At 39.3% G+C, this 12,004-nt stretch overlaps 1 protein-coding gene across 5 annotated transcripts in view; it reads right to left on the bottom strand.

The window, feature by feature from the left end:
- Bicd1 (BICD cargo adaptor 1) overlaps positions 1-12,004 on the bottom strand; it is a 230,738-nt gene that overhangs the window by 33,970 nt on the left and 184,764 nt on the right. For 2 of the 5 annotated variants that reach the window (XM_048802507.1, XM_048802508.1), the window contains exons 5-8: positions 10,873-11,967; positions 6,736-6,887; positions 2,470-2,787; positions 1,307-1,500 (exon numbers count right to left, since the gene is read on the bottom strand). In XM_048802507.1, coding sequence (XP_048658464.1) covers positions 1,307-1,500; positions 2,470-2,787; positions 6,736-6,887; positions 10,873-11,967 — 1,759 coding nt within the window. Of the gene's footprint in view, positions 1-1,306; positions 1,501-2,469; positions 2,788-6,735; positions 6,888-10,872; positions 11,968-12,004 lie in introns of those variants that run through there. The other 3 variants (XM_048802509.1, XM_048802511.1, XM_048802510.1) reach the window with 2 other exon arrangements.

The following is a 12,004-nucleotide window of genomic DNA, read 5'->3' as shown; positions in this document are numbered from 1 at the left end:
AGAATGTAGAACATGTGATATAAATCATTATAGTACATCTCTTAATCCCAATCAGTAGGCTGATTAAATGAATCAGATAAGAAAAATATTAGAGATTCAAAGGCTGAGGTTTCCAAAAAGGAATTAAGGTAAAATTGAAGTAAATTGGGTAGGAAGTAAAACTGAAATAAATTAAAACAGACAGACAGACAGACAGACAAAACTCTCACAAAGGTGGCAAACTCAGAGGCTACAGTAGAGGCCAGAAGGTAACAGAAAAGGTAGAGCAGGCTATGTCGGTCATAGGGAGTGATGTGACCAAGTGCCAGGCTTTCCCTGTCTAACGACAGCAGCCACTGCTGAGCTCCAACAGGTTGTTGACATGCATGAATGCAGACCAAGGGCTGCCAGATATCCAGAATCATTCAAAAGAGGCCAGAAATAACAGGTGTTCATATGAAATCCCTGAGTTTCTAACTGCTGACAACCAACTTGAATTTGTTTTAATTTTTGGTTCCCTGTAATAGACAAATAATAGCTGCCCTTGGGCTTATTTTCTTTCATGGGCTTCCTGTTGGCCATCTCTAATTTATACTGAGCATGCAAGGGTTTTGCAAAAGGATGATCTTTATTTGCCAGAGTCACATTTTCTTTATTTGCCATAAATCATGCTTTTGATTTAGGCCTTTTCATAGGAAAGATTTTTTTAAAAAAACAGAAATGTTAAAGTAAATTGTGAGCATATTGGTAAGCATAAATTAAGGGCTTACAAATGACAAGAACCTTATACTAATACCTAAATGTTCCTGAGGAGCAAAGCCTTCATGGAGTTCACTTTAATTTTCTGTATAATAACTGAGGAGACATTCTGAGTCACTACAAAAGGAATTGGTTCAAAAGCCATAACATAAACATGGCTCTGGGGTGAAATTACATTAAACGTGGTAAGAGCCAAACTCAAAATCTGACCCAGATGGAATCGCCACGAACGACCAAACTGCAGAGAGGATTCAGGTGTGTGCCCTGCTGTGCACATCTGGCTAATCTCCCTTTCCCTCTCCCATTCCTTCCAGCTCTCATTTCCATCCTTGGCTGCTGGAAGGAAGTCCCTAGAGTTGTCTCAGGAACAATGTCTGGCTGTGGTCAAGGAGGAGACAGGAAGCTAAGTGCAGAGGAATCTTTACTTCAGTGCTGGGAATTCACACATCCTCAAAGTCCCTCAGAGTTAGGCTCTGTGGATGGGGGAGCGCGTTGAGCGGCTGGAAGGGGAGAGTCGTCTATTCAACTAGACATTTGCATCACATGCACCCAAGGAAAAAATGTTTACCTGGTGGAGCCACGGTTAACCTTTTTTCCTTGCTGAGCCGGTGCCCTTGGATGAATTCACTCATGGAAGGGGGGCCCTTCAGAAGAAATGATTCTGTGGAGGTGGGATCAGGGGGAACTCTTAATAAATTCTGTAGGTAGGAAGCCCCTGAAGTCCTGGGACGGCTCTGATCACAAAGGGAAGGTGAAAATTGTCTTGCAGGAGATCCAAGAAAAATACATATAGGAAACAAAAAAGTTTTACTTTAATTACCTTTCAACGCCTCACCAGTGACAACATTATTTATATTGGCATTTAATTGTTTTAATATGTAAATCAAGATTTTTTATTTTTTGCTAATTGTTTTAGTTTCCACACCAGGATACAACCCTATTTGGAAACTGTTTTGGATAAACTGGAAAAGAGATTTATTACAGTTAGTAAGTTTGAACCTCAAATAGAAAATATATGTATTATTTGATTCTTAAACAAAAGCTAAAAATAGAAAGTTTTACTATATTAACAGACAACACCAGGTATGTAACTCAATAACCAGGACTTGGGGGGAAAACATCATGAAATCAGGCCACCCAAAACCTTACAAGTGGTTTCTCAGTGAAATATTCACATGCCAACTGAAAGAGCACAAAAACTTGCTTTTAAAGGAAAGGAGTATATGTATTCCATTCCGTTTTTACCTAAATACAGGCATGCCCTTTCAGTCATCAGTTTGGGTCATATGGACAAAAGTTCCCTTAAGAGAACATATTCATATCCTTGCCCCGTTAAAGAGAAGCTGGTAAATAGCACCATTTCCAGAGGTACAATGACTTATAATCCAAGTAGAACACAGCTTCATTCTCATTATCCACCTTTACCAATTTTCCAGTTGGAGGTAAGGGAGAGGCATATATGCATACAAAGAGCAGCAAAAATATGAACAGACACTTTGAAAATTATTTTATGGTCAAAGCGGTGGGGATGGGGGCAGAAAGGAATATAGTAGCACGATTATCACAAAGTTTTGATCTGGGAAGACCAATATTTGCAAAGCCCATCTATAGCAGCTCCCATTTTTCCTTCTCCTTCCCCTCCTCCAGCCACCACAACAAGAGCACATTAATTTTTGCAGTTAACTAAAATCTGGCCACTGCACCATACTATGAAGATCGCTGCATGCATACCTTTTCCTCTGAGTGCCACTGCTGACCCGAATGGTGGGTGTCTGTGGGCCCTGACTATGCAGGAGGTAAGTGTCTATGGTGGGCACGGTGACTGATGCCTCCCCACTTACTTTAGGGCTGCCGATCTTGCTCTTTCCAAGTTTGCCTTTGCTGCGACGGGACTGCTCATGGTCAAACTCTAAGTCCTCCAGCCGCTGGGTCAGGGCGAGTTTTTGCTGGATAGCCATTCGTAACAAAGTGTTTAGAGTCTTCTTCTCATCCTCTGCGGCTGCTAACTGTCTCTGCATCTCATCCAACTGTGTGACATATTCATCACATCTGGAACCCAAACAGAAAGGTGGTGAGGGGGACATCTTGGGGAAACTGAAGTGCAACTCAAATTGGAAAGTACAATACTCCTCCCTTAATCGTAATTTCATTTCCCCACAGTTTCAGTTACCTGAGATCATCTGTGGTCCCAAAATTTTATTTGTCTTGACTCAAAAGATTTTTCTTTTATCTTATTTTTATTTGTGGCACTGGGGATTGGACCCAGGGGCACTTTACCACCAAACTACATCCCCAATCTTTTTTCATTTTTTATTTTGAGACGGGGTCTCACTAAATTGCTGAGGCTGACCTCAAACTTGAGATCCTCTTGCCCCAGCCTCCAGAGTCACTATAAGTATAGGCAAGTACCACTACACCTGGCTCAAAATTTCATTCTCAAGATTTTATTACTCTATACTGTTATAATTGTTATATTATTTATTATTGTTAATCTTTTGCTGTGCCTATTTTATAACTTAAACTTTATCACAGGTACATTTTATATATATAGTAACCATTTCTAAGGCCAATAACATCTTCTGGTTATCCCGCCCTCCCTTTAGTTATGTATAGGAAAAAAAACAGGGCACATAACTTTTTATTATTGTTATAATCATTCTATTTTATTATTGTTAATTATCATTGTGCCTAATTTATAACTTAAACCTTGTAACAGGTATAGGAAAAAAACCACTACATAGGGTTTTGTATGATCAGTAGTTTTGGGGGGTCTTGGACTATATCTCTCATGGATAAGAGAAAAACTACTGAAATGAATTTGACTAGAATTTAGATATATAGAATCCTGGTCTTCCTATCAACAGAATGGAGATAACCTATAGTAATAGGAAATAATAGAGCATGTTCACTAACCCACACAATAGGGTACATATGGGAGCACTCTGAATAGGCATCATGAATCCCAAGGACAGAGTTTTTTGGGGGGCTGCATTTTGGTCGTATTGTACAGTCTCACATGTCCAGAATACCTTAGATGTGTTACAATGGCTCTTTCTGCTGTATAACATTTGTCTTCTTTGCAGGAACATGACAAGTTTGTTATGGGTTATGTCTGTGGCATCCGAAAAAATAATAATGTTAGTGAAGGAACTATTTGCTTCTTTATCTCTATTTATAGGTTTTATTTTAATTTAGTACAGATCACAGCTGGCACTGTTTTCAATATGGGTGATTTCTCTGAATTAGGAAATGGTGTTTTCAATGATTTCTCTACCAGATGAGAGTGCAGAGAGTTGTCAAAGAAAACCTGCACAAGGTTTGATGGAGGTAGAGCCAGTTGTCAGGAGCATCTTCATTCAGCTTCATGCTTGCACTAAGCATGAAGGTAAGCTCAGTGATTTATTTCCCCACCAAATGCGAAACCTGAGCCCATCCATATGCATTTGGAAGAAAGAGGCAGTGTGGGAAAAAAAACTTATTCCGAGATTCTGCTCTTTACTTACCCATTAAGATATTAATAACAATTCCTCTGCATGCACCAGCAGATGGTTAAGGACCATCTTGGAGTTATCCAAGACGCATTATACAAACTTTGAAATTAGCACAAGCCTGGGGTATTTTAAAGAAGAAAACAGGCTCTGTGGTAAAATACTTGAAATCAAGGGGGTGCCATTCTCTTTATCATTGAATGTCAGGAATCAGCGGGGACATGTAGATCATAAGAAAAATCAGATTTTAGTAAAATACCAAGCAAATTTCAGGACCTGGATTAATCTTCACTGCTAGATAACAACATTTTAAACATATAGCATTAGGCAGTTACTGTATCTGAAAAAATAAATGACTGTGAAAATGAATTAATGAGGGATACAGGCCATTCACTCATATATGGAGACTTCAAATGACCTTTTAAAATGTTTTCAATTTCTTTCCCAAAGAACAAATTTATGTTCTCTTGATTCTAAACATAAACTTGATTTCTTGCATTGGAGAGGGGACCATTCCCATTCTCTATCCTATCCCTCATAGTGGTCAGAGGTATACATCTTCTACTTTCCAAATACCACTGTGCTCTGGGCCCCAGAAGCCAGTTCCTCTCCACCCCTGTGGTCCCTCAGGTCCCTTCTGACTGTCATTTCCCAGAGATTCAATCACATATGACCTTGAGCCTTTTCTTTCCCAAATTACAAAGCAAGCTGCACAGATCCTGGGGACTCCTATAAAGCCCAAGACATTTTTTTAAAAATTACATCAGCTACATGTAAATCATTTTATGAGTATGCAAATAAAGTCAAAGTTATGCTTTGTGAATTTTGCACCAAATTTGTATCAGAGAAGATATATATAGTTGGTGCTTTTTGTTGAGGGAGGGGACTGCTTTGTGACAACAAAAAAGGTATTTCAACAGTATATTGAGGATCTCCAGATTTTTAAAACCCTCAAATCATTACATGTAATAATAATCATTATTGTAGTACTGAGGATGGAACCCAGGCCCTTGGGCATGATAGGCAAGTGCCCTACCCCAGAGCCACATCCCAGCCTAGTACATTATTTTTTTCCCCACGTTTTAAAAATAGGTACATTATAGTTGGACATAATGGTGGGACTTCATGTTACAGATTGGTCTATGCATACGATATAACAATATAATTTGGACAATATCACTCCTAAGTATTTCCCTTTTCCCTTCCCTAGTCCCTTTCCTCTAGTCTACTCATCTCCCTTCAGTTTTTTTTTTTTAATATTTATTTTTTAGTTTTAGGTAGACATAATAACTTTATTTTTTTCACAATTAAATTATTTTTTATTTATATGAAATGTCCAGAAGAAGCAAATCTACAGTGTCAGAGAAGAGATGATGGTTACACCACTAGGAAGAATGGGGAGTGAATGCTAATAGATATGGGGTTTCTTTTTGGGGTAATAAAAGTGTTTGAAAATGGTCTCTGGCGATGATTGTACATCTCTGTGTGTGGGAGGCCGCCACGCCATGTGACCAGCATTTTCCTCTCCTGATTGGTAAGGCTCTGCTGGTCACTTTCAGTGATCTGGCCACATCAAAGTGGCTATAGATGGTGGCCCCGATCTTGAGAGTCGTAAAAAATGTAACCTTTCTTTTTCCTTTTTCCTCTCTAGCTTCCACATATGAGAGAAAACATACAACCCTTCACTCTTTGAGTTTCCAGAATATTCTTAATTAATTATTTCAAATTTTTTTTAAAAAGCATTTCCTCATAATAAAACTGGTGTGTGTGTGTGTGGGGGGGAGATAGAAAGTAATATTTGTATAATTAGTTGGGCAATGTGAAAAAGTCAGTGATATACACAATTACGTTTTAGAAATAATATAAATACAATTTAATTCACAGTGTATTAAAGTGTAAGTATTAGCTGATTTGATGAATACTAGTCTTCATTATGACAGTATCAGGAAGCACCTTAATGTACTTTTATGTACTTTAGTCATAAGAATATATTTTAGTAATGATAATATTTAGCTATTTTAAGAAGTATTTTTTTCCCTTATGGGAAACTTAAAAAAAAATCTAATATATGGGATTGGGCTGTAGCTTAATGGTAGAGTCTTTGCCTAGCATGTGTGAAGCCCTGGGTTCTTTTCCCAGTATTCCCCATCTCTGCCCAATACCTAATTCTTTTGAGCATATAAGGTATAGAAAAAGGTTATTAAATTAATTTTTTGTTTACTTGATTTTGAGACAGTGTCTGGCTGTGTTATCCAAATTGGTCTTGAGCTGCTGGGCTCAAGTGATCCTCCTGCCTCGGCCTCCCAAGTGGCTGGAAAAAATATTTATGTAATAGAATTGTTTGATCCATTGTGTCCAGTAGAGGACTCTGGAAGTGAGCCTTATATTTGTCAGAGCGGAATCTCTGTCCTAGACCACAATCCAATACGCTCAAGATGCACAGAGACTCACTTGTGAGTGCTCTAGTCTTTCTGGCGTGGACCACAATTTTAGGAAGAAAACCAGTTACCTTGTTGCAAACATTGCTCTCAGGGATGAGAAAGTGGCTGCATCTTCTTTCAAAGCCTTCAGTTCATTCCTCAGTTTCGTCATCGTTTCTGTCACCATTGCTTTTTCATTCTCATATTTGTTCTTCAGATTAGCTAGGGCCACCTCAGCTGTCTGAAGCAGAAAAATCACAATGCTCACCCTGTTCATATCAGGAACATCTGTCATACACAGTTATTCATGCTGGGTCTATTATTTCTCTCATAAATGGAAAGTGAAATTGACTTGGTTAGATTTCACATAAGCATATGTATATACGTTGGACATAGCAAAGATTTTCTTTAGTGTCAAAATGAGTTGTGAGAGGGCTGGGGACGGAGCTCAGGGGTAGAATGCTTGAGACACACACACACACACACACACACACACACACACGAGGCTCTGGGTTCAGTCGCCAGTACTGCCCAAATAAACAAACAAAACCCCACATAAACCAAAACAACAACAAGAAAAAGCAAAACAAAACCAAAAACCTGGTGTGAATTGATAATGTGGTTTAACTGCCTTAGAAGCCAACCATAGGCCAGTCAGTATCAAGACCTAAAAAATTGGCTGTAGTCCAATAAATACTTCATGTATATTGTTGAAGGTATAGGAATTTCAGACATGGAGAGAGCCAAAATGAAACCTTACATAAGAAGGATTTTATTAAGGAGTTAGTAAAGGAGCGAAGTTTCCAACTGAAATATGTTAGGACTCACTTTTGTGTTCTCTGTGTTCCCTGTGGGCTTAAAACACGGAATAAAAGACCATTGTAATTTATAACATGAGTATATGATAAACTGTAAGCCGATGTTCTTATGTTTAAGGAAAAGAAATAACGAAGAACCAGTGGGTTATAGTTAAATTATTCATAATCTCCAAGAAAGCAGAAACTCCAAAATGTAGAAGTTGTTAAAATATTTGTTTGGGTTTGGGATTATCTGAAGTTTCTAGAATTAGTAGTGTTTCAAACCAAGAGCTAGCCTGGCACAGTAGAAAGTAAAAACACAATAACTGAATCCAGTGCATAAAATCAGTGAATATTTAGGGACATGCACAGCTCATGGCATTGGGAAGTCAAATGGAAGCATGGCACATGGCACATGGCATGCATTTTGAAGTCAAACTGGAAACGCACTATTTTTACAGACTCTAAACTGCAACTTTTCAGAGTATGAAAAAATATCAATACTACTGGAAACCCCATTACTAATGGGATTTCCCAGGGAGACTACCATTATATTTCTGTGCTTGAAATGCACAGTTTCAACTTTCTTACGCAAAGTGTCAACTTCAATAGAAATGGATGAATTCATTTTTAATTAAACTAATATCAAGATGAGGTATTTCATTAGTATCTGATTCCAAGTTAGTTTCTTATTGGTTTTGACTCTGTATTTAAATTCAGATTTAAATGACAAGTTACGCAAATAACAGTTCTGTATGTTCTGTAAAGCTAATGTTCAATGGAATCTTCAGAAATATTATAAATTCAGAAAACTATCCAGAATAAATTGGCCTGGGGAAAAATGTCAGTTTTTTTTTTTTTCCCTCTCTCACTCTTTTTAAGGTACTAAGGATCAAATCCAGGACTCACACGTGCTAGGTAAGTATTCTAACACTGAGCTACATCTCTAAGTAATTGTTTGGTTTTTCAAAAAGTTTACACACATATTCATTTAAAACAGATGATTAAATTTAAGTCATGCGAATGTAGGTGTAAGGAATTTGTAGGCACATGGAGTCACATAGTCAGTTTCTAAGGGGAGAAAAAAAGGGGGATGACAGGCCGTTGGATCTGAAATAGAAGTAAGAACTCATTTATTATTTGTAAGAAATGCCCCCAAAGACTGTTTTATTTGCAGATTTGTTTGTCCACAGACTATGTAAAACTTTTTCAGAATTAATTTAAACCATCAAACCCCATTAGTAGATTTGTTGATATCTACATTCACTTTCTTCTCATACTTCAAAGTTAACTTTGTAAAAAAAAAAATACTTATTCTCATTCACAGAGACCATCACAAACATTCCCTCAATACATTATCCTGTTTTGTCACTTGTCCCACTGTACCTAATGTTCGTTTGTCTGGAATTATTTCCTCTTCCCCTGGGAAAACAATTTCTTATCCTTTAAGAACAAAAGAAAAAAAAAACTCAAGAATTGTTCTGTGAAGTCTTTTCCAACTCCTCTAAGAAACATTGTTGACTTCCTCTGCCATGTTCCCATAACTTAGATTACAGCACATGTAACATCAAACTATAATTATCTGTTGTATTCTGCCATTCCCAGGGGGCTGTGAGTCCTCTTCTGGCAAGCAGAAACCATATATTAGTCTTATTTGAATGTTCACATCTAACACAGTCTAGTACATAAATGATGCTTCATAACTAAATTATTGCGTCAGAAGACACCGTGCCTCTGAAAAAAAAATCTTAAAGTATAATAAAAGATTCATAGATAGGCTAGGATGTAGGTTGGTGGTAGGGCACTTGCCTAGCATGTGCAAGGCCCTGGATTTGATTCCCAGCACCCCTAAAGAAAAAAAAATTTTCACTGAGAATACAGAATGCCTACCTCAAAATAAGATGATTTCCTTTTTCCCCTAAACCACAGAATTCTCACCTTAGTCTCAATAATTAACATTTCACAATGTCTAAATATGATGATGTTATCTGTTGATACTTGAAGCTATTTATGCGCATAAGCATCATGGTAATAGGCCCACTGTTGTTTTAATGGGCTAGAAATGTGTTTTCATTGGATTTACTGAGCCTACACAGGCTGTGACTCTGATGTAATGCAAATGTACCACACAGCACTGTGAAAATCAAATTCAGCTAGGCATGCTTTGTTCTTCTCTAATTTCTATGGCACTGTTTATACCACTGTAGAGTGTTCCACGTGTTCCAGCCTGTAGTTACAGGCATGTGTTCAATTTGTACTAGATTATTAGTCATTTATTTTTGCATCCTTACTTACTATCTCCCATAACTTATATGTAAAGTCAATGAATGCTGGCTCAAAAATTAGTTCTCTCTTGGCTTATCAACCAACCTTATTGTTTCAGTCAAATCTCTTGACATTTTCATTGGCCTAGTTTTCTAGGTTGGTTAATATTCAAACTTTATGTAATAAATCAGAGAAGTTATCTGAAGGACTCAACCAAGAATGACCTCAGGATATTGTGCTCAGGGTAAAGAGTGTGTAAATCTTGTCTAGTGTGATTTTGAACCATGAATTAATACCCATCTAAACCTAAGTTTCAGATATATAGTCACTGATGGAGCTAGAGTTCATTCTCTCTCTCTCCATTGTTCTTTTTATTTTTATTTTATTTATATTTTTTGCAGTGCTGGGAATTGAACCCAGGGACCCATGCATGGTAGGCCAACACCCTACCACTGAGCTACAACCCCAGTTCCTCCCTCCCCTCTCCCCCACCGCTACCGCCATTTCCTTCTGTATCGTTTGCTTGTTAATGTGGGCTCCAAACTATTTGTTGCTAAAATCTGCCTGCTGCTGTCTTGTTCTTTATCCCTGAGTCCATGACTTGATCATTTATCTAATACTCTTGTTTCTCAAAGCCTAGGATTAAAGACAAGACACCCATTTTCCATCTTGCTACATGCCCTTGAGGAATCTCTGTCTCTGAAGTTGAGGTCAGGTTGGTGGCTCTCAGACCTCCTTTATACCTGCCTGCACCCAGACTCCCTTACGACCTGGCTGCCCACCAGGTGTCTGCCCCTCCTGTCGTATCTCTCTGGTTGTCGTAAACTGCCATGCCGGCCTCTTCTGCCACTATCTATGTCCTGCTTCCACACTCACAGGACTGCTGTCGTGTATCTGCAGCTGGGTCTTCCCTTCTATTGTCATTTTACCTTCCTCATCTCTTCCTCCACTAACTGGGCACAACTACTCTCTATTTCATCCATTCACTCACTTAAAAATAACATCACACTCTGACCTGGCACTAGGATGCACTTTGTCTTATTGCTCCATTGACCAGTAATCTGAATCCTTGTCTTGATGGTCCTGGAAACTCAACAACATTCGGGAGGAAATTGGTAAAGAAGGTTTTCAACTAGCATGCTTTCACCAGTGGAAGGAGATTACCTGTTTGTTGGCTTTCAACACTGCCCTCAGCGTGGCGATCTGTTCCCGTTTGGTGCTCAGCAGGGACTTGAGCTTGAGGATCTCTTCCATTAAGGCTTCCTTGTCCTTATCAATCATGGGGGCCAACTCCCGAGCCGCTGCTCTCTGACGAGACAGTTGCAAGGACCGGTCCACTGCTTTCTGCAGATGCTTGATTTGGTCCCGGATTATGGCGTTAAGGTTGTAGATGTTCATTGGCTCTTTGCGGATATCACTTGTATCCAATACCGGAGATGATGGTGGGGCAGTAATAACAGGAGAGATGGTTGGGGTCTTAGTTGGACTTGGTTCTTTGCTGGCCTCTGTGTTTTCTTTTGAAACGGGTTCAGATGAGGTCCTTGTTTCTACTGGGGACGACACACCCCGTCTGGCCAATCGTGGAGACAAAAGTCCTCTGGGATCATCAGGCCCTTTCAGGCTGCCACTGCGGGTAACTCTGCTTTGCCTATAGTAGTCCAGCATGACCCTGTTGGGAGTTTCATTATTACACAGACAGACATGGTGGTAAAGCTGGGCTAGCTCCTCACTAAACGTCACTAGCTCATCCTGCGCTGTATTAAGGGTATTGTGATTTTCGTTGGCTATGCTGGTCATCTTTTGCAACTCCTTCTCCATGTGGGCCATCTTCTCGCCACTCTCCTTGGTGTTCTTCTCAAGGCTTGTCACCTGCTCATCATACATTTGGATCTTACTCTCATACTTGGCCTTCTCTTCTGTATAGTTTTCTACAGATTTATTATATTTCTCCTTTAAGGCCTTAATTTCTGCTTTCAAGTCAATCACCTCGGTTACTGCCACTCTGTATTTGCATTCGAGGATCTCTAAGCCGTTGATGTCCACCTCATAGTCATGGGCCTCCTCCCCTGAGTCCCGGCCCTTCTCCCCATCCAGCTCAGACTTGAGCTCCTTGCTGCTCTGCAAGCCCCTCATGGCGTTGACGTGCTCTGTGAGCCGGTGCACCCGCTCATGCTGCTCCGTCAGCGCCCCCTTGGTGTGTTCCAGCTGTGTCTGTGACTCCTGGAGATTAGCCAGAAGAATGGCCTTTTCACGCTCTACCTGCAATGAAAAAGAAAGTCTCTGAGTGCCTTCAATG

Source organism: Marmota marmota, unplaced genomic scaffold (assembly GCF_001458135.2).
Source record: "Marmota marmota marmota unplaced genomic scaffold, marMar, whole genome shotgun sequence".
Taxonomy (NCBI): Eukaryota; Metazoa; Chordata; class Mammalia; order Rodentia; family Sciuridae; genus Marmota; species Marmota marmota.
The sequence above is the reverse complement of the archived record's forward strand: the minus strand, read 5'-3'. Positions and strand labels throughout refer to the sequence as shown.